Source organism: Coloeus monedula (assembly GCF_965178545.1).
Source record: "Coloeus monedula genome assembly, chromosome: 8".
Classification (NCBI taxonomy): Eukaryota; Metazoa; Chordata; class Aves; order Passeriformes; family Corvidae; genus Coloeus; species Coloeus monedula.
The window spans coordinates 3862753-3889978 of NC_138788.1; the positions used below are offsets into that span (position 1 = coordinate 3862753).

General features: G+C 52.6%; 2 protein-coding genes across 2 annotated transcripts in view; both read left to right on the forward strand.

The window, feature by feature from the left end:
- UNC5B (unc-5 netrin receptor B) overlaps window positions 1-5075 on the forward strand; it is a gene marked incomplete at both ends in the record, with an annotated part of 49674 nt that extends 44599 nt beyond the window's left edge. Inside the window, 9 exons of the mRNA XM_082286596.1 lie at window positions 329-523; window positions 865-1257; window positions 1844-1931; window positions 2014-2182; window positions 2277-2510; window positions 3353-3502; window positions 3751-3915; window positions 3997-4181; window positions 4910-5075. Of these exons, the coding sequence (XP_082142722.1) occupies window positions 329-523; window positions 865-1257; window positions 1844-1931; window positions 2014-2182; window positions 2277-2510; window positions 3353-3502; window positions 3751-3915; window positions 3997-4181; window positions 4910-5075 (1745 nt within the window). The remainder of the gene's footprint in view (window positions 1-328; window positions 524-864; window positions 1258-1843; window positions 1932-2013; window positions 2183-2276; window positions 2511-3352; window positions 3503-3750; window positions 3916-3996; window positions 4182-4909) is intronic.
- A 6652-nt stretch (window positions 5076-11727) lies between these two features.
- Window positions 11728-18516, forward strand: SLC29A3 (solute carrier family 29 member 3; the record flags this gene model as incomplete). The annotated part of the gene is made up of 5 exons (XM_082286672.1): window positions 11728-11976; window positions 14810-14892; window positions 15389-15620; window positions 16548-16705; window positions 17263-18516. The coding sequence occupies 5 exons, from the start codon at window positions 11728-11730 to the stop codon at window positions 17930-17932; spliced, it is 1392 nt and encodes a 463-aa protein (XP_082142798.1). The 3' UTR covers window positions 17933-18516.
- Between the last annotated feature and the right edge of the window lie 8710 nt (window positions 18517-27226).

Consider the following 27226-nt stretch of genomic DNA (forward strand, 5'->3'; position numbering starts at 1 on the left):
TAGGATGTGAGGGTTGCTCACAGCTTCATGAACCTGAGCTGCACAAACCTAGTGTTTCTGGGACCCTTGGTGCTCAGGTGAAGTTTGCACGAGCGGTGGCCAGATGTCCTCCAAAGGTTTGAGGGCTTTGCCTCCATCTCATTCTCTGGCATTGTGCTTGACTTCCTGCTCTTAGAAAACACTCTCCATCTTCCTGCCAGCCTTTCCAGCAGGCCCAGGGGACATCTTTCCGTCCATGCCTGAGTCAGTGGGGGGATTCGGGAGCGCTGGTGGGTCTTGATGTGCATTTCTGCTGTTCCTTTTTTCACCTGTCTTTAATCCCTCCCAGTGCTGGAGGCCACTGGCGACGTGGCCCTCTACGCTGGGTTGGTGGTGGCCACTTTCGTCTTCATCGTGATCCTCATGGCTGTGGGGGTGGTGGTGTACCGGAGGAGATGCCGGGATTTCGACACGGACATCACGGACTCCTCAGCTGCTCTAACCGGAGGGTTCCACCCTGTCAACTTCAAGACGTCCCGGCACGGTGAGAGCCACAGTCCATGGAGGTCCTCACCAGCCTTAGCTCAGGCAGAAAGTCACAGTAGAGGGTGGATCCTCACTGGGCTTCCAGTCCTGTTTTCCCGAGGGAATATACTGATTTTTGAAGGCTGAAGGCTCCATGGAAGTGGTCAGATGTTGATGGCAGGAATCAGGGCAGCCTGATCTAGTGGAAGGTGCCCCATGGTGCAGAGGGTTGGAACGAGATGGTTTTGAAGGTCCCATTCAGTCCAAGCCATTCTGGGATGTCTTCCACTCAAGCAGTACTTTTCCATGCCCTTGTTTCCACTGCTCCCTTCATCCCACCTGTGTTTCCTGGTCCCACAGACAACCCTCAGCTGCTGCACCCGTCGATGCAGCCGGACCTGACGGCCAGCGCAGGCGTGTACCGCGGCCCCATGTACGCCCTGCAGGACTCCTCTGACAAGATCCCCATGACCAACTCCCCCCTGCTGGACCCCTTGCCCAGCCTCAAGATCAAGGTGTACAACTCCTCCACCGCTTCCTCCTCGCTGGGGCTGCATGACAGCACGGACCTGCTGGGGGGGGTCCCCACCACTGGCACCTACCCAGGGGACACCGCCAGGGACGGCCACTTTGCCAACGTGCGGAGCAAAGGCCTGGGCTCCCAGCACCTCCTCAGTCTGCCCCGGGAGCATGGTTACAGTGCCAGCGGCACGTTTGGCTACCTGGGGGGAAGGCTCACCGTGCCAGGCACAGGTAAGCCCCAGGCTAGGATTGTCTGGCTGCTGAACCATCAAGGTCTTGCTTTTGTCCCTTCGTGAGCAGCCCTTTGTTATCCCAAAGCCGGCTCAGGGAAGGAAGGCAGAAAGCCATTCCCAAGCCAGGCATCTCAGGCTGGAGGTCACAGCCTCCTTGCGCTTGCCTTGGGCTTTCCCTGCCATTGATCCAGGGCCAGCACCTTGCAAAAAGATACAAAGATTAAGATTTTCTTCCTAATGAAGAAAGAGCCTGGCTCATCCTTGCAAGTGGTGAAGCCATGGGACATCCCAGAGAAGCTGTGGCTGCCCCTGGATCCCTGGAAGTGTTCAAGGCCAGGTTGGACAGGGCTTGGAGCAACCTGGAATAGTGGAAGGTGTCCCTGCCCAAGGCAGGGGGGCTGGAATTGGGTGATCTTTAAGGTCCCTTCCAACCCAAAGCATTCCATGTTTCTGTGATCTGGAGGTGTTTCTCTCTGTGCTGTCCTGGCTCCCTGCTCTCCTTGTGCTCGCTGGCTGGGGTGGACAGTGGTTTCTCCCTCATTCCTCCCTCTGTCTGTGACTGACACCTGTGTGTGCCGTTCCAGGAGTGAGCCTGCTGGTGCCCCACGGGGCCATCCCCCAGGGGAAGTTCTATGAGATGTACCTGGTACTCAACAAGGCCGAGAGCACCCTGTAAGTCACCCCGCTGGCCACCCACTCCTTGTTGGCTGCCATGGAGTTTCCTGTCCAACCTTTGTCCCCTGTCCCTCCCCAGGCTGCCCTCTGAGGGCACACAGACAATTCTGAGCCCGGCGGTGACCTGTGGGCCCACGGGCCTGCTCCTGTGCCGCCCTGTCGTCCTGACCATTCCCCACTGTGCTGACATCAGCTCCTCAGATTGGATCTACCAGCTGAAAACACAGTCCCACCAGGGAAACTGGGAGGTAAGGTGGGAACCCAGGCCTGCAGCCAGCAGAGACCCTGAGGGGCACAACCCCTAGAACGACGGGCTGACCTCCAATTTTGGTGTCCCTGTAGGAAGTTGTGACCCTGGATGAGGAGACCCTCAACACTCCCTGCTACTGCCAGCTGGAAGCCAAGTCCTGCCACATTTTGCTGGACCAGCTTGGCACCTATGTCTTTGTGGGAGAGCCCTACTCCAGGTCAGCCATCAAGAGGCTCCAGCTCGCCATCTTTGCCCCCACCATCTGCACCTCCCTGGAGTACAGCCTCAAGGTCTACTGCTTGGAGGACACACCAGATGCTCTGAAGGTAAATATCCCCATTCCAAAGCTGCTTGTGCTGGCAGCAGGATGCTGCCTCACGCCTCTCAGGATGGCCTGGCCCTGGGGAGCAGACAACCTGATGCAACTGCCTGCAAAGTGACCACAGTGAATAATAAGGTGTTTACTGCTTTCCCTGTCCTTCCTCGCCCTCTCCAAAGGAAACAGGGAGGAAGTTGTGTAGTTCCTCTGCTGGGACCCCTCCTGCAGGCATTACAGGAGAGGTTTGGCTGCCAATGGGTGGGTTTTTTATAGATCCTGTTATTTTAACATGCATCCATGTCTCTCCCTGCCTTGGAAGGGTTTTGTGGCATAGATAACATCCAGTGCATCACGGGAAGCTGGAGTTTGGATGCTTTGGCTACCCAGACCCACCGGTGTGGTGGCTGTTTGATTCCCTGTGACTTGTCCTGTGGATCCCGTTGGGATTTCTGTGGTGCCTCTAGGTGGGGATGTAGGCAGGGCTCTGGCTCCTGGATTATCTTTTTCTCCTAAAAGCTGCTGGTGTGATGAAGGGATGGTGTTAAAAGCACAGAGAGCGGCACCCTTCAAGGGAGTACCTGACCCCTGTGTTGGAGCTCTGCATTCTCCGAGGAGTATGGAGGCAGTTCAAGGAAATTCAAGTTTTAGATGGGGCTGGTATATGAGCTGAGTTGGCAAGTTCTGTTGGAGTGGCAAAAGCTGTTCTCCATGGGCTTGAGGCTGCTGTTGGCTCTTCTTGTCACCTCCTCTCCCCACCCCACTACATCCTGGGTTTGGGTGTGGAGGTGGGCAGAGGAGCAGCCCCTGCCCTTTTCCTGAGCCTCACCCTACCTGTCCCACTGCCCACAGGAGGTGTTGGAGCTGGAGAGGACACTGGGAGGGTACCTGCTGGAGGAGCCCAAGTCCCTGCCCTTCAAGGACAGCTACCACAACCTGCGCCTCTCCATCCACGACATCCCCCATGCGCTGTGGAGGAGCAAACTGCTGGCCAAGTACCAGGTGAGGGGCTCATGTGGGGGCAGCTGGGCTTCCAGACTGGGAGCACCATCTCCAGCCAGGCACCACAGGGCTGCGGGTGCCTGGGCTTGTCTCCTGAGTTGTCTCCTGGTTTTCTGGTCTTTTTGGTGGGATGCTCTCTGTGAGGCCCTGCTGTCCCATGTCATCCCTCATGGGGTGGCTGGAGGAGGTGGGATCTCCCACAGCCACTGCTGGAGCCTTCGCTGAGCCCATGCTTTGGTGGTCCACAGGAAATCCCCTTCTACCACATCTGGAGCGGCAGCCAGCGAGCCTTGCACTGCACCTTCACGCTGGAGAGGTACAGCCAGGCCTCCACTGAGCTCACCTGCAAGATCTGCGTCCGGCAGGTGGAAGGGGAAGGGCAGATCTTCCAGCTCCACATCACGCTGGGAGAGGTGAGCAGAGGGGAGGTGGGGGGACAGCAAGGGCATGCTCAGACATTTCAGCAACATCTCGCCTTGTCCTTCCTCTTCCAGCACGGCAGCTCCTCTGACACCCTCCACTCCCACCACAGCGGTGCCACCACCACCACAACCCAGGTGGGACCTTATGCCTTCAAAATCCCCCTCTCCATCCGGCAGAAGATCTGCAGCAGCCTGGATGCTCCCAACTCCAGGGGGAACGACTGGAGACTTCTCGCCCAGAAGCTTTCCATGGACCGGTGGGTCTCCCCAAGCTTTTCTTTCCCTTCCTGTGCACCCAGCAGGGAGGCTTCAATCTGTGCTACCTCTCAGCTGCAGGCCTCCAGTGGGGTTGTGTCCATCTGTATAGGGCTACCCATAAATGGGGATATAGCTCTGCATAGTTATATTCATCTCTATCCTTGGATATGATTTTAAACTAAAAGAGGAGAGGTTTAGATGAGAGATTGGGAAGAAATTCTTCCCTGTGAGGGTGGGCAGGCCCAGGCACAGGGTGCCCAGAGAAGCTGTGGCTGCACCATGCCTGGAAATGTTCCAGGGGCTTGGAGCACCCTGGGATAATGGAAGGTGTCCCTGTCCATGGCAGGGGGGTTGGAACAAGGTGATCTTGAAGATCCCTTCCAACCCAAACCATTCTGGGATCCATCTGTGCCACAGTCCTGCATCTCTTACCACTTTGAATGGCCCTTATTTATCTGGTACCATGTCTGTGCCATTCCCACCTGGTTTCACCCTCAGGACCAAAGGGCAAAGGGTAATTTCATCAAAGCAAAGCTTACATTGCTTTTGCATGAATACCAGCTCTGTCTGAAAATTGTAGACGGTCTCTCGAGGGCTTTGGCATTTGTGTTACGGCATTCCCATCAAAGTCCATGTTCCAAACAGGTTTGCTGCTCCAGCATCCTCCCTCCTGCCATCTCCAAAGGGCACCATAGCAGCCCAACCCTCCTCTGCTTCTCCCTTTCAGGTATCTGAACTACTTCGCCACCAAAGCCAGCCCCACTGGGGTGCTCCTGGACTTGTGGGAAGCTGAGCACCAGGACGACGGTGATCTCAACACCTTGGCCAGTGCCTTAGAGGAGATGGGCAAGAGCGAGATGCTGGTGGTCATGGCCACAGAGGGGGACTGCTGATGGTGCTCCCCACGGCTGGGGGGCCAGGAGGATGAAATAGGGGGTGAGGAAGGGTCCTCCCCCCAATGGCAGGGGGAGGCACATCTGTCCTGAGTGGGGAGGGGCCAAGGCCGGTGCTTCTCCTGCATCACTGTCAGCCTTAGAGACCCATCCTTAGCGTTTACAAGCAATTCAAGTGTTACACAGCATTCTTCCTCCTCCTCCTCATGGCACGGGGGGGAATTAGGGCTTCTCAAGTCAGGATGGGGGCTTTCCTTTTCCTTCTTCTTTTTGGGTTCTCTTCCTCCTTTAATAGCATTTCTGCGTTGAAGAGATGAGTACAATCCAGGCTTAACTTCTGTCAAAGGCTTCAGGCAGCTTAACGAGGCAAATAAGAAAGAAAAAAAAGAAAAAAAAGTTTCTTAGGAAACGCAAATAATTTATTATCCAGATCTTTGGATGTGTCCTTTTTAAAAAAAAAAGAAAAAAAAAGTAAAAAAAGACAGATTTATAAATCTTTTTTCTTGGTCTGTGAGAGCAAGAGCATCGCTGTGGTCGGAGTGGCAGAGAGAGAGATTTCAATGGACACGCTTTTGTAGGAAAAAGCGTGTGATCCAAGTTGAGCAAAATGTGTTTACATGTCCTGGGACCCCCAGGGAGTCTGGAGGGTGAAGTGCCTCTCCGGCCTCTGCTTCAGGGCCAGCTCAGACCCTTCCCAAGGATTTTGTCCTTGCAAACTCCCCTTTCCCTGGCAGCAGGAACGAGGGGTCCCACTCCACGTGCAAGGAGGGATGAGGGATGCTGCCTGGTATTTAGGGTTCAGGGTGGGGAGAGTGCATCCAGATATGGGTATTTTTAATGAATTCTTCCCTGGCATGGTTTGGGGGAGCTTTTTAGGATGACTGCGCCTTCATTTCCGTAACTTGAGTACAAACCAAAGATTTCAGTCCTGCACCAACCTCCAGACTCAAGGCCAAAGGGGGGGATGTTTTAAACTCAGCAGGATTTTGCAGTGAGCACCCCAAACCTGGGCTTCAGGGTCAGAGGGAGGTGATGAGCGGATGTGGAGGGGTCAGGGGAGAGCAGGGGCTGGCAGGCTGGGGTGTGGCCACTTCAAACCACCTCCACTTCGGGTCTGCGTGCTCCTGCCTGAATTTTGATGCAGTATTTCAGCAGGGGTTCAGGGAGGGATACCTAGGTGTCCCCAAGCTGTGAGCCAGGCTGAGCATTTTCACATGAGGGACAGCATTGTAACAATGATCAGGTTTCCATCCCTCACTGCAGCTCCTGTTTTTCCCTGTAATAGGCTTTTTGTAATGATGGAGAAGTTGTGGGGTGAACGGAAAGTAATCAAGGAGTAGCCAGGAACGAGGTTCCTCACACAGATACGGTGTCTTAATGAAGGTAAAAAAATTAGGTTGCCTGCAGGTAGAAATAGTTACTCAGCGAGTGCTGGATCTTAGAAATTTGTCTGTTAGAAAAAAAAGAGGGGGTGGTAAGCTCAGGATTAGACTAGGTCACACTGCAAGGCTGTGTATTCTCCATCAGTGGAAGTATTAGGAGCATGTCCTGCTCTGGGCTGCAAAGCCCTGGATCAGTGTCATGGAATGCCTGTGTCATCCCACAAAGTGCTGGGCACTGGAGCGCACTCAGGGAGCCTGGAGGCTCATGTGTACAGGGCAGCTCAGGAGGAGCTTTCAGTATTACTGGGACATTATAGGATTCCTCTGGGCAGCTCCTGAGGCACTGATGGAAAGCATAGAGCTGCTCCTTGCTGTGTCATGGAGTTTGTGGGGTTCACTTCTTGCTGGGTTTTCAAGGCTGTGGGAAAGAAGGGATCTTTTCCCCTTGTGCTGGATGGGAAAACTTCTGCTGGGTGAGCTCCTGTGTCACATGGGAAGGGGCTTATCCATCCTTTAGGTTGCATTTGAGCATTTCTGAGACCCTGTCTCTGAGCTAAGGAGGAATAAGCAAATTTGGAGAGCAATTAAGACTTGATGGATCAATCCAGCTGCCAGTGGTTTCAAGGGCTCCTTTCTCAGTTCCATGGTGTTCTCTGAGGGATGAGATGCTCTTTCAGGTTGCCTCAGAATCTCTCTTGCTCCCATCCTCTGGTTTATGGATCACTGCACTGAGATGTGTGTCTGTCCATCCATCCGTCCGTCCGTCCTGCCCGCGGGTGCCTCTCTCCATCCCCATTCATCTTCCCCTTCCTTTGGGCAGGCTTTGCTGAAGTGCAGGTCTGGGGAGATTCTCCCTGTTTTTCTGACCAGGGAACCTGCAGCAGGAGCAGGGCAGGGGGGATGCAGGGTTTGCTTCCATCTCCTGTGGGTGCCAGCTCCCAGGAGCCCTCCACGCCCAGGGGTTTCTCCAGCCAGGCATTTTGGCAAAGGCAGCCCCATGGTCCATGTTGTCCTGGCAGCATCCATCTCTTGGTCCAAAATATGTTTCCATATTTATATATCCAGGGGATGGGCCTGGTGGCGTCCTCTAAACCCACATCTGTTTATTCTGTAAACTAAAGAACTGTAAATAAAGTTTAGCATTCCTATTGTAACAAATTAATTTTTATGCAATAAATTATATTTCCTAGTCTAATAAAAAAAAAAAAAAAAGAAGGAAACAATCTGCTCGCTCCTCTCCTGTTCATCACTCACTGCTTCCTGCTGTGTTAGGCATCTGCAGGGATTGGAGTCTGGCAGCAGCACCAGCCTGGGGATCCCTGTGAGCATCCCTTGAACCTGCTTTTGGCTCCGATGCCATGGGTATGCCAGCGGGAACATGTTGCTCTCGGCGTCCCTGATGGAAGGGAGCTGGAGATTGATTGATGGTTTGTTTTGGACTCGCATGGGTGATTACAAGGCAGGAGACGAGGGCTACAGCTCTGTCTTGTGGGCTAAGCCACTCTCTCAAGCAGTTCATTCCCTTCCCCAAGGGATATCCTACAGAAAGGAATGCCCCTTCCAGCAAAGACCAGGATGGGGGAGGGATAATATGGGAGGGGGGAATGGAACATGGAGCTTCAGCTGCAAGTGAGGCATCCCTGTTCTCCAGCATCCCACTTCACTTCCTCCTCTGCTTGGGGATTTCTGCTGCACCCCTGCTTCAGTCCCAGCAAGGAAACGAAGCCAGAAGGGTTTGCAGGGAGGTTTGAGGATCTCACTGTCCCTGCCTGGTCCACTCACCTCGTCCAGTTCATGGAGACCAGTTGCCACCAGGTGATGGCAACATTGTCCGTGCTCTGGGCAGGTGTGGGAGTTCTGTAACCAGTGAGAAAAAGGGGGAGGAAATTGCTGCCCTGCCACCACAGTGATTATAACATAGCCACACAAATATGTCCAACCCTCCCAGCTGGGCTTTCCAGCTCTGGACACGCTGCTGAGGCAGATGCCTTCTCAAAAGGGATAACCTTTTCAGAGCCCTGGAATGGTTTGGTTTGGAAGGGATGTTATAGAGTCTTTTTCCACCCCCCTGCCATGGAAAGGGACACCTTCCATTAGACCAGGTTGCTCCAACCTGGCGTTGAACACTTCCAGGGATCCAGGGGCAGCCACAGCTTCTCTGGGCAACCTGTGCCCTTGCCTCACCACCCTCACAGGGAAGAATTTCTTCCTAATATCCAGTACAAACCTGCCCTCTTGTCAGTTTAAAGCTATTCCTGCTTGTCCCTTTCTTTGCATCTCAATTCCTATAACCTCTCCCTCCCATGCTGCTTTCCCTGGGCACTTTTTGCACTAAACCATCTTTCCAAGGGCGCAAATCTATGGATAACTTTGACCAGCTGGTGCCCAATTTCACCTCTTGTTCTGTTGAAACACTCAGGTTGCTAATTCCCCTTAGAATTCAGCTGCCCCAAATCCCTGCAGTGACATATTGAACTCAGCCCCCATGACAGGCTCAAAAACAGCAGCTGTCCCATGAAGAGCTGACAGATTTATTCTGCATGAGAGAGGACACCCAGGAGCAGCACAGGGGTGTCCCTAAACCTGCCCCCAGCCCTTGTGGAGGCTGTGTTGCTGCAGAGGGCCTCTGGAGTGTGGGTAATGTTGTCAGGAGGGGCTGTCATGGCTTTGGCCCAGCGTGGCCTGGCTCTGTCCCCCCTGCTGGGCTGTCACGGTCCCCTGTGCTGATGTGATCCGAGGCTCTTCTCCAGCAGTGGGTTTTTTGACATGATAGATGGCAGCAGGTCAGAAATATTAGGTGAATCCCTCAGAGCTGATGGGTTACTGACTCGAATAGGCTGTGCCATCTCCTCAGGTGCTTTCCCAGCCTGGCATATCAATGTGGATGAAAATCCCAAGGAGAAACCTCTGGAGAGAAATCCATGTGCTGCTCTCCAGCCTTTCCATTTCAGCACATCGCTGATGGGTCAGTTGCGTGCTGCTGCTTGCTTTGCTCACAAAAGAGGAAAAAACATTGGAGCGTGTCTTGGGTTGTTGTGACATCTGGGTGGCCGAGGCCATCTGACCTGCTCTGCTCCAAGGCTCAGAGGCTGGAGATGGGTGGTGGCCAGCTGTGTGTGCACTGGGGCTACTGGAAGGTGTCTGGGTCCCTCTGTGTTTCTCCCACAGGTGAAAAAAATCCAGACTAGATTTTGGGGCCTTCCACAAAAAAAAAAAGGAGAGTATTTTGCTTTGATGAAGGGTTGGATACGTGTGCATGTCCCTGTGTAGAAAGAGGTAATGTTTTCCTTTACAGTCACACTGTGCCCTCAAGGTGAGTGTCAAAGTGTAGTTTGGAGGGAATTGAGGACTTCACAGTGGAATTCTTCCTGATGGGGCATTGCAGGAAGCACAGGGAGTAAAGGAGGAGCTTGTATCTCATCCTGCAGAAGATGCTCCCCATTCCCCACCCTCCTATCTTCAGGAGGTGGTGTTTTGGTGACTTCTGAAAAAAATCAAGCCCAGGCAAAAGCTTTTATTACTGCTGTGCTATAAGCCAGGCTGTGATTAACACCGATTTTCATAGAATCATGGAATGATTTGGATTAGAAGGGGCCTTTAGGATCATCTTGTTTCTTCCCTGTGCCATGGGCAGGGACACCTGCCACCAGACCAGGGTGCTCAGAGACCCATCCAGCTTGGGCTTGGACACTTCCAGGGATGGGGCAGGCACAGCTTCTCTGGGCAACCTGTGCCAGGGCCCCACAACCCTCACAAGGAAGAATTTCTTCCCAATATCTTATTTATTCCTGTTCTCTGTCAGTGAGAAGCCATTCCTCTTGTCCTGTCACTCCATCCCCTTGTCCCAAGTCCCTCTCCAGCTCTGTTGGAGCCTCTTCAGGCACCGGAAGGGGCTCTGAAGGTCTCCCTGGAGCCTTCTCTTCTCCAGGTGAACACCCCCAGCTCGCCCAGCCTGGCTCCATACAGGGGGTTTCCAGCCCTCAGAGCAGCTCCATGGCCTCCTCTGGACTCGCTCCAGCAGCTCCAGGCCCTTCCCGTGCTGGGGATGCCGGAGCTGGCCGCAGGCCTGATCCCACCGGAGCGGGGCAGAATTTGGGGAGGAAGAGGCTTCGCCGAGAGGGGCGCGGCCAACATCGGGGGCGCGGCCAGCCCGGGCCCGCCCGCCTCCTGCTGCGGGGCGTGGCCAAGCCCGCTGGGGGCGTGGCGCTGCGGTGAGCGGGCGTGGCCTGTCCATTAACGGCGGGGCGGGGCGGGGCCGGGAGCCCTGAGGCGGTGGCGGCGGGGCCGCGTGGGACCCCCGTAAGTGCTGCGCTGTCGGGGCGAGTGGGGCCGGGCTGGGCGGATGGGGGGAACGCATGGATAGAGTGGGAGGCTGTAGGGAGGGAGGCGACACTCCCCGCTCCCGAAATCCCCTGGTTTGTTTGCAAAAAGCCCGGTTTCCGGCATTTCCGCCTCCCCCGCGCTCTGCCCTGCCCCTCTGGGCGGGGGTTCGGCCGGCGCTGCTTGGGGTCGGCTCCGAGGCTCCCGGCCAAGCCCGGCGCGGTTGCGGTGGATCCCGGTGCCCCTGGCCAGCCTCCTGCGGCGTTCCCAAGTTCTTTTCCTGCGCCACGTGATGCTGTGTGTCTTTGTGAGTCATTTTACACACAGCCAGGTGACGTCGCGTTTGGTTTAGGAGCCGCTCCGCCAAGCCCGAGTGATGTTGCAGTAGTTTACAAGTCGTTTCGGAAAGCCCGTCCGTGTTACTATGAGTTTACACCTTGTTCTGCAGAGCCCGACGGCGCTGTTGGTTTGGCAGCCGTTGGGTTTTTTTGGAGCCTCCCGTGAGCTAAGTGAGGTTTCTTACTCCTGCAAGTCCAAGGGGGCAGGTTAAGTATTAATGATGGACAGAAATATGGGTGGACTCTGCTGAGTCTCAGTCCCTTTTCCCATGCCTTTCCATCCCTGGTTCAGCTCACTCCTCCAGTATTTGGCTGCTGAGGCCCTGCCACAGGGTGTCCAGAGAAGCTGTGGCTGCCCCTGGATCCCTGGAAGTGTTCAAGGCCAGGTTGGACAGGACTTGAAGCCACTTGGTCTAGTGAAAGGTGTCCCTGCCCATGGTAGGGGCATTGGAGTGAGATGGGCTTCAAGGTCCATTCCAACCCAAACAGTTCCGTGATTCCATGATTTGCAAGGGCCAAAGGGGGAGGGAGCCACAGCTTGTGAGCAGCAGTTTGGAACCCTGGTGTGACAATATCCTTGTGGGCGGTTGTTTTTCCCAGTGTTCCAGCACGATGCACCCGGTAGCTGGCAGCTTTGCCTCAGACCAGGAGCCCCTGCTGGAGGATCCCGTGGGGAGCAGGTACAGCCAGCAGAAGCCAAGTGACCGCTGGCATGGGGCCTACCTTATATTTTTCCTCCTGGGCATTGGGTCCCTCCTGCCCTGGAATTTCTTCATCACGGCCAAACACTACTGGAGGTATAAGCTGCAGAACTGCTCAGATGAGCCGGGCCCAGTGGGGGAGGCAGCCTCAGACCTGCAGGTGAGTGTTGCTTTCAAGGCAGAAAAAATAACCTGTTTTCCCTCCTAACTTGCTGTTTTTCCCCCTCCACTTCCCCAGAAGGTAAGTGAACATTCTCTAGGGTCTCACCTGCTGCAAACCAGAGGGAAAGGTTTATTTGGTATTTATTTACAAATATCTACAGGGAAGATGCTTCAAATCATTTTGTGGTCTGCCTTTTACCTGTATTTGGACTACTAAGTTTTAAGGTGAATCTAAAAAAATAGGGCTTAACATTTCATAGGGCAGTTTCTACCAGTGCAAGGTGTCTTTGTGGTGGTCTCTTTTTTTGTCCTTCATGATCTGGCAGGTGTGACATGAGTATCTCCTTGCAGTGCTCAACATCTGGCTTGTGGCATATGGGGTGAGGGGCTTGTCACAGGGTGATGGATGAGCCAACCTTTATGGCCTCTTTCTCTCCCCAGAAAGGCTGCTTTTTCTTGCTGCTCCTGCCACAGGAGGATTATTTCCCTGTGCCTCCCTGACAAAGCCGTGGGTTTGTTTCTTTGTGGCTGGAAAAAGTGTTGGAGCAATGAGGCTGCATCACAGCCTCCTCCAGTGGCAGAGCTTGTTCAGGTGGTTTGGGCACTTTTTGTTTTTATATAAACACAGAGCCAGGTGTGACGCCCACGTTTCCCCTCAGATTTCTCACTCCAGTACACCCACAGCTCTTTTAATTTTCATAGTTGTTAAGTCAGCTGCATTTTCGATGGGGAGGAAAGGGAGTGCTTATACCAGGATGCTACAGGTGTGCTGCTGTAGAGCAAGAAAGTGAATTAAACTGATGGTGCCCAAGCTCCTGCACTGCCTGAAGACCTTCTGTGCTAGGGAATGTGCTCAGAGAGGGGTGAAAGGTGCTCTGTCACCACATGGTGTGGTGTTCTCTCATATTCCCTGCATCCCACATGTTCCTCACTGCCTCTACATCATGCTGATCCTCCTGAAAAAACCTGGGTTTACGTAGAGTATCACTAGGTGTTTCCTTGCACGGCTGTGTTCCTGGCGGGATCAGCCATTTCTTTGCTGAAAAGGTGTTTCTCCTCTTCCTTTGTGGCTGTGGAGGGATGCTTTTTCCTTTCTCCAAGGAAAAGCTACATGGCTTTTCTGTGGCAGTTGAGAATGGTCGACATTAAACCATTCAGCCCAGTTTCTGCCCATCTGCTGCAGCAGGAGGGTTTACCTGCACATGGAACTCGACTCTGGAAGGATGCATCTCTGACTGACAGTCTGCTCCTGGCTCCAGCCTTTTCACTGCTGCTAATTTCATGCCTCATGCTCCAGGTAACACTCCAGTGCCTTCAGCCACTGTCATGGACCTGTATTCCTTTTCCAGCCTGGCAGGAGCCCAGCTGCCAAGTCCAGGCTGGAGCAGAATAGAAACTACTTTGCAAAAGCATCTTGCGTTGGACTTGCCACCACAATGCTTTGTTCTGGTTTGGGTTTTTTCAAGGCAGCGTGTTTGAAGTTAATATGGGGTTAAACACTTCCATTATGTGCCTCAGCTCCGTGGCTGAGGGATGCCACCTTCCCCCATTAGACCTGGATGTGGGAAGAAGATGTCAGGTTTACTCTGCGGTTTATTTTAAGGGCTCAGCAGAAAGGGAGAAGAACTAGGTATATCCTGCAGTGCCAAAAATGAAAGCATATCTGTGAAGGGTGGGATTACCCATGGAGGGAGAAGAGTTGCCTTTGGAGATGGATTAAAACCTAACAAGCAGGAGAGAGGAGTATGGAACCTGATATTTTCCACTGGTCCAGGCATGGATTTAATTTGACACCCACCATTCTGCTGCTGCATTAAAAATGTGGTGCAAGGGCTCTTAAATACTTGCCCAATTCTCTTCTCACTGCTGGTGTGAGCCCATTTGCTGGGAAGGAATGAATATTTCCCTGGGATGCTCAAAATGCAGCATCTCTGCTGGATTACTTTGAGTACACTTGTGCTTGGTGCAAAGCATTAGAAAGTCATTTTTCCTCCCCAAAAGCTGAAGAAGATTAACTTGGAAGTTTATTGAGTATCCCCAGGATGGTTTGGAGGTTTGTTTTAAGTAGATGGGTAAATAAGTTGGAGTTTTAGCTGCCAGGTTTGCATTTTGCTTTGTCTTTTCTGCTGTAATTCATTGTGTGGCCACAGAACTTTGAGCCTCCTGCTTGGCTGAGCCAATGCCATCAGCACAGGCATTTAAGTCTCTGCCTATCTGGACCCTCTAGGAATGATTATTAGATTTCCTGTTGCTTCCAGTGAAGCTTCTGTTAGGGAAGAAGAGATGAACGTGCTTGTAAACTGATAAAAAATGATGCAAAGTACTAAAAAATAATGTAATGTGCAGAGAAAACCTGCCAAGTGCCATCTTCTGCTTGGACATGATGTGGCCCCATCTCTGTAGCTGGCTAAGTGCAGAAAATGAAAACCTGTCATGATAGGGGTGGACATGTAGGTCATCTCTGCTTTGTGAGCATCATCCTACCTGCTGGCTGAGATTGCTGCAGCAAAAAAATGGGATTAAGCCCCTCGAGGGGAGGAGAGGGAGCAAACACGCTTTGATGGTGCACAGCAGTATGGCAGCTATTTCCTTCACTGTTTATTTTTTCCTTCTGAATTTATGTCCCTGATTTTCTGAAATAGCCTGGGGCTATGGGAAGGCAAATCCCAGAATTCCCATTGTCCTGAGCAGTTTGCAACATGTGCTACAACACAGCAAGGTGGATACCTACACCATAACTCCCTGTTGTGTCATATTCAGGACCTGAAATTCATAGGCTGTTCCCCCTACAACCTTTTTTACTTCGTTTTGGTTTTGTTTTTCCGTGGCAGGACTATTTTGAGAGTTACATCTCCATTGCTTCCACCGTGCCGTCAGTGCTGTGCCTGATTGGAAACTTCTTGCTTGTCAACAAGTAAGTGTTGTTCTGATCCACACATGCCTGCAGTTGGCTTGAGTAAATAAATTCCTAATTAATTCCTTGGTTAATTGCTTGGAAACAATCTTCCCTCTTAAAAATACCTTTATTGTCACCAGGGGACTGGTTGACAAAAGCAAAGCTCATCCAGGTAGGAGCAACACCTTGCCCTGGTTTTACCAGCACTTGAACTGGGTTAAGAAATGGACTAGCTGCACCTTGTTGCAAGCTTGGCTTAAATCTCAAACAGCCTCATCCCTTCATTTGAACCTTTCTTAATCCCACATCAAACTCCTGCATGTTTGCAGGCATGGGTTTGTGTGCCTAATCTCCAGATTCCAGCTCCCTACCTCTCTCCCTTGCCTCGCTGTTTCCTTGTGTCCCCCCGTCTTTATTTTCTTCGTCCCTTCTGCCAGCACAGGACTTGTTGTCCTCCCACGTCTGACCTTCATGTTGTGGTTTGAAACGCAGGACTCCTTCCCCTTATCCCTAGGGTTCCTGCCAGTGTCCGGATCCTGTCCTCCCTCTTTGTCATGCTGGCTGTTTTCCTGGTGATCACGGTGCTGGTGAAGGTGGATACGTCTGCCTGGACGACGTGTTTCTTCGCCCTCACCATCGGCTGTGTGGCTGTGGTCAGCAGTGCCTCCACCATCTTTTCCAGCAGCATCTTTGGCCTGAGCAGCTGCTTCCCCATGAGGAACCTGCAGGCTCTGATCTCAGGTTGGGTGATCCCACTGGGATCGGGCTCTTGGACTTTCCCTGCTCGGCTCTGTGGTTTTCTCTCTCCTGCACCTGGGGTTTGTTTTAGAAGCCTAACTTTGCCTTAATGATAAAGGGAAGTTGCTGAAGGAGAAACTTGCTCAGTCACATGAGCTTTGGTTTCTGTAAATACCCATAAACTGACCTTGGAGAGTTGCTGGGTGCAGGGAGAAGGGGGGAAGGAGATGACTTCCCCCTGCCCTGCCATTTCCAGCTGAGGGTTCTGCAGCTTTGCCTTGTCTCCTTTCTGTTCAGCATTTCCGTGAGTGATGAGGGGCAGGTTGGGAGCTGTGAGTGATGAGCTCCCTGGAGCTTTGATAACATTATAAATATGCTTTGGAATGGTTGACAAACCAAGAGGAAAGGGGGAGAAAAGTCAGGATGGAGAAGTTTTTCCTGGGGCCAAGAGAGGAGTGTTTTAATGAGTTTATCTCAGAGAGGAAAAGCACCACATCCCTGAGATGGCATTCCTGCTGCTGGTGGCTTGGATTCCCATCTGGAGGAGTGCAGAAGAGAGGTTGATTATATGTGTGCTGGTGGAAAGCCATATTTAGGCTTTGGAAAAGGTTTGGACTTTTTCTGCAGGACTTGGGACCTGCAAGCCCAGCAGGTCAAGTCCCATCCTGACCCTTGTGTGTGCTGTGCTGTGTTGGAAGGGGATGCAGAATGGCACCTGGGCTGTGGTGCAACCCCACAAATACCTGAGGTGTGGAAATGGAGAGGAGGTGGTTTGTGCAGCTGCACCCTGAGCAGAGTTTGGGGCTGAGCGTGTGGGGCAGGGCCTGAGCTGTGTCCCGTGGGGGAGCTGTGCATGTCAGAAGAGGAGCTTCTGGGCTCCTCCTCTCATTCTCTGTCCCTCACTGTGCCCATCTCTGTTCCCACATGCAGGCCAGGCCATGGGTGGCACCGTCAGTGCTGTGGCCTCTGTGATAGACCTGGCAGCCGCGGCCGATGTCACCGACAGCGCCTTGGCCTATTTCCTCACTGCCGACATCTTCATCGTCATCTGCATCATGGTGTACCTGCTCCTCCCCAGGCTGGAGTACTCCAGGTGTGTGCCAGTCTGCCAGGGGCGTCCCGCAGAGGGTTTGCAGCAGGATTGCTGGGGGGATCCACAGGATGCTCACTGGGCCGGTCCCTGCCCCGTCACCGCCACCAGCCAGGCTTCCCCTTTCACCTAAACCACAGGCTGAAACTGGGCATGTGCTAAGTTTCTGCCAAGCTTTCCCAGGGCTGCTGATGCCAGCGCTCCCAAAATGTGCGGAGTCAGTAGAGAGCCGTAATCTGGAGGCAGGCAGCCAGGAGTGTCTCCATATTGTGTCTGCCACTCGGATGTGTGTGACCCATTGGTCTGGTTGGTGTGTGTAGCCCCCAGAGTCCCTGCCTCCATGTGCCTGCATGCAGTAGGTCCCTTCTGTGAACACCGAGGGTGCAGAGAGATGAGGAGAGGGGATGGTGGGTCTCCAGAGGTCATCTCTCTCTACAAAGTGGGAGCTGGAGGTGTGGTGGGCTTGCTGGGTCCAGTGGGCATCCCTTTGTTGCCAACTTCTCTCCTGCCCTCTCTCCAAATCTCAATTGTATTCCCCCCATGCTTCCCTCTTTCTCCAGGTATTACCTGAGCAAACAGAAGGAGAGCCCCTCTCTGGTCTCTGTGCCCCCCGACAGCTCTGTGGAGGATGAAGCAGTGCCAGGAGGCACCGTGAATTCCTCCTTCCTCACAAGAAGCGCTGGCATCCCCCCACTCCGTCCCATCCTGCAGAAGACTGCCCTCCTCGGCTTCTGCCTCTTCTACGTCTTCTTCATCTCTATCATCATCTTCCCTTCCCTCTCCTCCAACATCGAGTCTGTCAGCAAGTCCTCAGGAAGCCCATGGAGCACCAAGTATTTCACACCACTCACATGTTTCCTCCTATACAATTTTGCTGACTGGTGTGGGAGGCAGGTCACTGCCTGGATCCAGGTTCCCGGCCCCAGGAGCAAACTGCTGCCTGCCCTTGTCCTCCTCAGATCCATCTTCCTCCCTCTCTTCATCCTCAGCAACTACCAGCCCCGGGCTCATATCCAGACCGTGGTGTTCAACCAGGACATCTACCCTGTGGTTTTCACGGCACTGCTGGGGCTCAGCAATGGCTACCTGGGCACACTGGTCATGGTCTATGGCCCCAAAATTGTGCCAAAAGAGCTGGCTGAGGCAGCAGGGGTGGTGATGACGTTTTACCTCGTGCTGGGACTGGCTCTGGGATCTGCCTGTGCTATTTTTGTGGTGCACCTCATGTAGAAGGGGTAACCAGAGGAGGAGGATGCCCTTGGTTTGTGGTGCTGCTGTTGGGTATTTAGAGTTTGGTTTTTTTTTCCCCAAAAGAGTCAGGTATGCTGTGGTTTTGAGGCAGGCTGCCTGTCTTGGGATGGGGGTAGTTGCATCCAGGGGGATGCAGAGGGAAAGTCTCCCTTCTGGGAAGGGGCATCCCCTGTGCTTGGGAAGGTTCTGTCAGACATTTTTGCTCCCCAGTTTAATGGAGCAGGAACCAAAACAGCCTCATCCTCCCCAGGGAGCTCAGGGAAGCACCAGGGACACAGGGATACTGTCCCTTGCACCTATGCCAGTGGTTTTAAGCTGAACCCAGGGCTTTTGGGGGCACCTTGGGTTTTGCTGCCACACTGTTATGAATTCAGGTTGGGTGGTCTTTGGGGGATCCCCCCTCACTGAGCTGTGATGGTGGTGTTGAACTAAAAAGGATTTGAGCCCTGGAGCATTTTCACACAACTTAGGGAGTGAGTAGCAGCTGCCCCAGGAATCAGGGCACTGTTTTGCACAGATTTCATACAATCATTCCACAAAAAGAAAAATAAAGGGAAACTGTTCCACTTGGACTTTTGCTTGCTTTACTTTTTCCATGTAAAATTGAATTGAGGAATCATCTACCTCCTAGCATGGTGCCACTAATGTTTGGGACTATTTCCTGGCCAAGCTGAGAGGAGCTGAGAGCTGTGACTGTGGTGTGATCCCCAAGGAAAGTGAAATGCTGAGTGGTCCTAACCTGAGGTTTTTAAGGTGTCTTTAGTCTGTGTTCAGAGAGCTCTGTGAAAACCAGGGGGAGGTATGAGAGAGGCCATGGTGTGAGGTTCACAGCAGAAATCTGGTTAATTTATATAGACAGGCAGCATATGGCCTCCAGATGTTTTCAGAGGGGTGAGCTACTGTGACACCCAAAAATATGGCCCACCCAAAGGGGACTGGCTTTTAAAGTCATTTAGACTCCCATATGCCAGCACAGCCTGGACTAAATCCGATTACTGTATTTATTTTCTAAGATTGGCTGGATTTATGGTCTGAAGAGGTGAACTGGTAATCAGGGATGTAATGGCAGAGGCTTGGCAGTGCAGTGATGCCTCAGAGATGCTGTCTGTGGAAATTAATTCCTTTAGGACTGGGTTCAGAGCAGCTGCTCCATTACTGGGATGCTCTCTCAGCACCTCCTGCTTGCCCAAGTCATGGTGGAGCTGCTGGATGTGGGGCTTTGCTGGGAGAACAACAGGATCACGGTGGTCACTGCCCTGGGGTGCCATTTGGGTGTGGTGGACATTTGGGTTTTTTACATCTTTTCCAGTGTTTAGTTTGGGCCCCTTGGCAATACACGCACCGAGCTTTGCTTTACAGCTGATTTTTATTTCAACATAAAATCCAGACACAAGTGGAAAATTTGTTGGGTGTGCAGTAGTGAGGAGCAGCTTTATGGAACATGTGGGCTCTTGATCCTGTCCCTTTGGTGGGTTTGGAGCCCTTTGGCCTCCAGCACTCAGCCAGGGACTGCCTTGACCCAGGTGAAGGCCCACCCAGGGGCTGAGGGTCAGGATGCTGGCTGCCCCTCATGGGGGTCAGTGCTCCCATCGCCTCTCTGGTGCTGGAAAAATGCAGCAGTTGGTCAAAAAGCCCAACCCAACTTGGTGCTGGCAACCAAAAAGTCCCTTTGTGGGCTTCAGTGGGCCTGTCTTCAGTTTGTGCATTTTACCCCAATCCAAGGAATTATGAGATTCAGCTTGTTTTTTTACTGCTTTGCATCTCTGCTCCTTCTCTCCTTCCTCTTATAGACCAAATTCTTATCTGGTACCATTGCTAATAAAGATGATTCTTGATCCTGTGCAACTGCTGGTGTCTGAAATAATTTCTCTTGGAGATGCACTGATGCATGCAGTTTTAGCTTGCATTTTTCTTTCTGGTCATCCTCCTCTCCCAGCTTGGACTGTAAACTCAGAGAAATCCCTGGCAAGGGCTGGGTGAAGGAGCCCTGAGAGCACTGCTTTGAGAGCACAGTTATTCTGATGGAATATCCCCATGCAGGGGACATGCAGGTAGGTGTGGAGAGTGTTCCTGTGGCAGGGGGAGTGAGCAAAAAGGGGATTTATCCTTTGGTTTCGGTGGCATTCAGCTAAGGAAGGTTAATAAATGAGGGGAAAAAATCAATACAGATGCAAATTGGGCAAGAACCAGGTCTGGGTATAAAGCAGGGAATGCCATGGTATGGGGGTGGATGCTGCCAGGCCTCTGAGCCATGAGCTGTGGGTGATCCCCCTGCAAAAGGGGATGGATAATTTATAGGGAATTGCATTTAATGGCAGGGAAGTAATTACAGTGCCTGGGAGAAGTCACATCTGCTGCTCAGCGTGGGCCATACTGAGGAGTTCAAGGTAAGGAAAAGTGGGACGAGGAGGGAAATGTTGGTGGCAAGGCAGAATGAAGGATGCTGGATCTGGGATGCACCAAAGTGCAGCTACACCTTGCTACCTGCCTGTGTGGGTTGAGTTGGTGTCCCTGCCCATGGCAGGGGTTTGGAACTAGATGATCATCACATTTCCTTCCAATCCAAACTATTTCATGATCCTATGATTAATGCATCTTTGACAACAAAAGCAGCCATGAACCCCAGTTCACAGGCCTGGAAGGATGCTCTAGCCAGGAGGAACACTGCAGGGATCAAACCTACTTCACATTTAGCTGGGAGACTATACTGCCTTTTTTCTAGTTCTTCAAGAGCTTACAAGAGGGAGTTGCTTCCCAGAACTGGGATACCTGAGGTCCAGAGGAAGACCATGGCTGTGGGCAGGGCTGGAGCTGAGCTGCATCCATGTGTCTTCCTCACCTTCCTAAAAATGCATTCCCAGATTTTGTCTCTGTAACTACCACCCTCCTCTCAGCCAGCAGGGCTGTGCATGTTTTCCCATCTCCCAGCCGAGGAAGGCAGGTGTTGATCCGGCTGCCATGGGAAGGACCACATGCTCTGCTCAGGGCTTGGCCACTCTCCTCTGTGGGTGTAAAACGAGCCATGCAGGCATTGCAAAATTCCTGAGGGAGAGCCCATGATGTGAAATGGAGTCACACAAATCCTGGTGTGGTGCCCAGCACTCGAGGTGGTGCCCAGCACTGCTGGCTCTGTGACCCAGGGTACAGAGAGTCCCAGTCCTGCTGGGCCTAGCAGCCCAGCACAGAGGGGTTGCTGTGCCTGTCCCATGCTGCCTTTTCCAGCAGCCTTTGGAGTTAAATCCTACTGGCCAAGGGGAAAAGAAAGCTGGGATCTGGCAAAGCAGAAGCAGCAAGGCCGCGGGGTGCCAGGAGCAGGAGGGGAAGGGATGAAAGGACACAAAGTGGAGGGGATGCATCTGCTGCAGCTTCTGCTCAAAGGAGACCAACTGAGCTTATGCCTGAGCTGGTTTTGTCCTCTCTCAGCTCTGTGGTGCCAGCTCCCCCTCCCTGCTTCAGAGCTGGACCAGGTTCAGTGTTAGTATTGGGGGCTTGGAAACAAACAAATATGCTGGAGGAGGAAAGGGAATTTTTGCTGTGAAGCAATACTCACCCCACATCAGTTGCAAGTGACTTCTCTTTCTCTCTGATCTCCAAAGCCTTGTCCAGGCTGTCCTCCCTCAGTGGAGTGCCGCACAGGGTAGGAATGCTGGCACCTCGCCATCTGTGGCACCAGCCTTTGTGTTCCAGAGGCTTTGGTGCAGTGCTTTTACCCCCCGGGAGGCACCTCTGAAGCCACCTCGTTATCCTTCAGCATTGCCTTGGTGGTGGCCAAAGAGCAGCAGGAACAAGATGGTCTTTAAGGCCCCTTCCAACCCCAAACCATTCCATGATTCTATGAAACACAAGCGGTCACTGGGGGCTTGGGAAGGGCCATCATCCACAGCAGATGAGCTGAGCTGAACCTGCCCCTCCACGGGTGCCCCACAGGAAAAAACAAACCTTGGCTTTGAAACCTTGCCAGCCAGCTGCAGGCTTGCCCGGCTGCTGTTCTCCTTTTACATGTTTTATGGAGCAATTTGTACTATATTTACACAGCAGTGATAAACAGTTTTTAAAATGGAAGCAAAGAAAACGCTGCTGGATGAATTGTTACAAAAAAGCCCTGTTTGCCATTCCAGCAGGGGGAAAAAAGGGATAAAAATCACCATCCTAGGGACATGCTGTTCGTCAGATCTGGGTATTTTTTTCCCTTGATTTGTGTGCCTAATGTGAGCAGAAGAAGTCGCAGATGCATGCTGAATTCTGCAGGGAACATATGCATGCATTTAAATCATTTACAACATTTACTGGTGCAATTGTAAAGCACATTATTTTTCTGCATTTGTAATTAGGCTCCAAACAGATGGTGAAGGACTGTAGCTCCTGATTAGACAGGCTTGTGCTCTGTTGGACAGCGCTGCGAGAACAAACTGAGATGAGAAACTTTTCCTCCTAATTTATCATGCCAGGGCGGGGGAGTGCAGGAGCTGGGGCTGCCTGAGTGTGAATTCCAGTGCGCCTGGAGAAGGCTGGGCAGAGCTCAGCGAGCCGTCCCTCTGCCATCCCTGCCTGCTGGTGGATGGGCTGCCTGGACCCCCCTGCCAGCTCCTCTTCCATCCCAGGTTTTGTGACCCTGCCTTGCTGCACAGCTTGGAACACCTGCCAGCGCAGGATGGAGCGTCTGCTCTGACAAATGCCTTCAATATGAAGCAGGAGCTGGGAGGTGAGAAGGGTTTTTAAAGCAGGAGCAAGCTCCAGGCTTGTAGCTGTTTAGGAGGAGCGATCCCACCTGCCTGGCCTCAATTCCACTCTTTTTGCCACCCTTAGCTTGGCGAGAAGGGGAGAGATTTCCTCCTCTCCTGAGGGCAACCTTGAACCTTAAACAGCACCACAAGCTCGTCACTGGTCCCCTGCACTCACCTTCCAACTGCCCAGGAGTCCCCCTTGCTATAGACACCCCACTGTACTCACACAGGGGACAATTTATCTATCCGCTGTTAGTTGCACTTCTTCCTACAGTTTCTTATTTTCCTCGCTGACCTCCTTAAATCACAAACGTGTGAACCTGATCAAAATGGGTTAATGAGAGGCAACTGGCAGAGCAGAGCAAGGCAGAAGAGCACGACGGCACTCTGAGACCTCACGGGGCTGGAAGTTGTGACCCTGGGTGAGCAGCACAGGAGCCTTCCAGGATTCCCTTGAGGAAACAGCGTGACCAAAGTTCCTTTGTGCCCCCTTTGCTGGTCCCCCCAGGCTGTGGAGATGAGTGGTCACCTTCCCTTGGGTTTTTATCTTGCTGCTCCACTGAGTTACCAGCGAGGTCAAACACAGGTGTGCCCCAGGGCTGGCCAGGAGCGAGGCCATCTTCTGCGTGGCACAGCCCTCTGGTGTTCCCTGACCCCAAACAGGGAACAAGCAGCTTGGAGACCACCTTGCAGGGAAGATGGCCCAGCCGAGGGTATGATGGCAGGGGACAGGGGAGATGGGAAGGGCTGTGGGGTGGATTCTCTGTGCCTGTTCATGGATTCGCTGTGCCTGTAGATGGCGCCTTTTCCTTTGCTGAGGAAGAAAGAATAAACCGAGGGGAAGGAAAAAAACCAAGCTGGCGAGGTAGAGCTCAAAGCTAAGAGAAAGGTGCTTCACATGTGTGGCATGAAGTGACTCAGGGTAGTTGCAAAGTTGTCTCCTGTCACTGCCACTGCTCTTGATCCAGATCACCTGGATCGTCACTGAACCCTCTCCAGTTTACTAACATTCCCCAGCAGTAAGAAATCACAAGGGCTGAGTGAAAAGTGCTTCCAGCTGCGAAGAGAGTTGCTCCAAAGGGTTTTTTTTACCCTCATCAACCCATTGTGGATCTAACAAGACCAGCCTGGGGCTGCAGGGTGCTCTCAGTGCCCCCAGCAGGGGATGGGCCCTGCTGGCCCCAACTTGAGACAATTCTGCAAACAGGCTGCTTTGGGGTCTGCAGAGTGCAGAGGGCTTCAGCCAGGTCCTGGCAAGGCTTTTTGAGGCTCACCAAAATCACCTTGACCCTTCTTGCCATGTGTTACCACCACAGGAATGCTTGGTCCAGGGGTAGCTTGCATGGACCCACCTGTAAACACAAGCTGGAAGATCCCTGAGGAATTCCCACAGAATTAGGTATTCAAAGGTGAGCCCAGTTTTTGCCCCTCCTGCTGCTTCCACAGGGACTATCACCTTCCAAAGATGCAATTTGAAACCCAGTACTTCTGTACTTCTAACGGGGGGAAAAAAAACCAAACAACAAAACCAGCTGCTCTTTCAGTGCTTTTATTCTCCAGAGAGAGAATTCCAGCAATCCCTTAACTTTGCTCAGCTTTCTCACCAGCCTCCTTCACTCATAAATTCCTAAACAAACAGTGTGATCCTAATATTGGCCTTAAAATTCTGTGTGAAATGGACCTGGAAATTAATTTCACACCGGAAAAGCCGGCTCACTGTCAGCCACAGCACAGGTGGTTGAAAAGAAAACTCCAAGATGGCTCTACAAATTAATTGTGACTCGGGTGAGAAGGTAGCAGGTGGGGAGCTGCTTCCCTCACACCGCCATCCCAACCCACGCAGCACCATGGGGCGCTAGAAAGCTGTGGGAGAGGGAGGATACCACCACTCCCCTGGGGCTTGTGGTCTGGGGGGACAAAATCACCATGTTTCCCCCCAGAAAAGTGGAAGCAGGGGGCATGGGCTGCTTTTTCCCGAGCATAAAAGCCGCCCTGCATTTTCACACAGGTTTTATTTACTGGGGGGAAAAAAAAAAAGGATAGTACTTTGGGGAAGCACTTCCAGGGACCCTTGTGGGAGACTCCTGGGGAAAAGGAGGCGTGAAGAAATGACGGATGGCACAATATTGCATGGGCTGGTTGTCAGGCAGTGATGTCTGTGCAGACCCTGGAGTCCGCGGCAGAACGTGGTCCGTGGCAAGCAGAGATAATTCAGTATCTGAGTTGGGCAGGATTTTGCATTTGTCCGTGTTTTACCTGCTTTCCATGTGATATTTCATCTATTTAGAGACAAACGGTGATCGCAGCTCTTGCAGTGGAAGGCAGGCAGAGGAGTGAGACAGTGTGGGGAGAGCTGGATGCAGGAACGTTCTGTGACTGGATGGAAAATGAGAGGGGGAGAAGCCCTGCAGTACAATTTCAAGGTTGAGTGAGTGGTGCCAGGAGGCTGTGAAAGGCTCTGCTGAGCTGCTCTATGTTCACAGACAGGATAGAGAGGGGATCTGCCTCAAAAAAAAAATCAGGTTTCGCTGTGGAGAAAGGCCGGGATAAGTAATAAGTCTGTAGAGAAAGGCTGGGATAGCAGGGAGGTTAGTCCAGCTCTCCAGCTCCCTTCTTTTGGCTTGGTGTTAATTATGATCCCAGTAGCAACTGGGAGCATCTCTCTGCTCACAATGTATCACTTTCTTCTATTTCCTTCTTTTCCCCAGCCCTGAACCTGTTAAAAGGCACATCTCCCACAGGCTGGGTCTTGGAGTACCATGGATTTCTCCAAACAGGAGCTTGGGAACATCAGCTCAGTGTCCAGCCTACACACAGCTATTGCTGTCGCTGCCTGATTTAAACTGGGCTTGACAGGGAGGTACAGATCACAAGATACTGAATTCCTGTGTGTTTTGTGAACCTAGGCACTGAAATCCTCCCAGTCCTCCCTCTCCTCTTCAATGGGAAAGGCTGCAGCCTGTACTCCACTGGGAGTGGGACTGGGAGTCCAAGCCAGACCCCCAGGCCAGGAGGAACTCAGCCTTGTTAGAACTGCCTTATGTAAAGCAGGTGACACATCTTCAAACCAGTCAGGATGTGAGCAGAAATCCATGGTGTGAAGCCAAGGCATAGGAACCTAGCAGAGGAGAGGCACGCTCCTGTTTAAGTAGAAACACTGACCTGAATTTATCAGGAGAGTCATTAAGTGAGACATCACCTGTGCAAAGCCAGAGCAGGTACAGGCACCCAGGCCTGAGACATGTCTTCACCTATGGTTTTGCTTTGGTTCCTCTCTTTTTCTGTCATTTATTCCCCTCATTAGCTCCCTGACTTTGTGGATGTTGCTGGGATGAACACAGTGTGAGGATCCTGGCTGTGTACACGCTGCATGGTGATGATGAAGAAGGCAAGGAGGGGATGAAGGCCCTGGGAGAGAGAAACTCCCCAGAGCAGGTGGCTCAGCTCAGCGGGGTGCTCAGAACCCCAAACAGGTAACACCTGCACCCTTTGTACTCCTGGTGACCCCCAAGGTCAGTGCCAGCTACCAACGCCAATTCCTTAAGGAACCTAACACAGCCCAGGTGTGATGTGAGGAAATTATCTGCCGGTGCCTTAGTCAGCTGCAGAGAGCTTATTGCACTCACCTGTTTGCCAGGGACTTTGGGTTCAGCCCAAAGCAGCTGCACGTGTGCCAGGGCTGGTTCTGGGGTGCGAAGTGCTTGAGGCTTAGCCAGGTTTGGTGGAGGAATCCCCCCATCCCCAGGGAGTACCAGGAGCAGACCTGTGCCCAATTCCAACCAATCAGCCCGGGAGCTGTGTTAATGGCATAATTAGAAGGAGCGGCTCAAGGGAGGCAAAGGCTTAATTACCCCCACCTATGCTTGCAGGAGTATTTGCCTACGGGTGCTCCAGGATGAGGGGAGTGGAGGTGAGTGGAGGGGAAGGGTCCTCACATCCCTGGAAATGTTTGAAGCCAAATTGGATGAGGCTTGGAGCATCCTGGTCTAGCGGAAGGTGTTCCTGGCCATGGCAGGGGAACAGAATGAGATGATTTTTGATGTTCTCTCCAACCCAAACTATTCTGGGATTCTGTGATTCCTAGGCAAGGCTCCAGGGTGGGCTTTAGCAGCACAAACCGCGTTTGTTTAGCGTTCTAATCAAAGCTGGTCGTGATGGGGTTGGGTGCGATGGTACAGTTCCACGGGCCCCATGTGGTGGTGGGAGGCTGGTGTGTGCAGCAGCGCAGGACACAAAGCCCTGCCCGATCCAGGGACAGGGAGTCACCCCCTCGGTGAGAGGATTGGTGTCACTGCAAGTGGCTTTTTATGGCTTTGTTGCTTCCAAGACGGCAAGAAATGGGGTGAAGCAGTGGCATTTGGCCGTTTTCCCAAAAGCTGCTTGTGGGGAGGTCTTGGACCGGAGGCAGGAATGTCCTGCCAGGCTTAGGAATGCTGGGAGGACACAGGATTGAGGGCAAGGAGGGTTTGGTCGGAAGTGTGGCTTGGCAGCACGGTAGATAGGAGCCCATGCCCATGGAGAGCGAGACTCCGGGTGCCCGGGGAGAGCA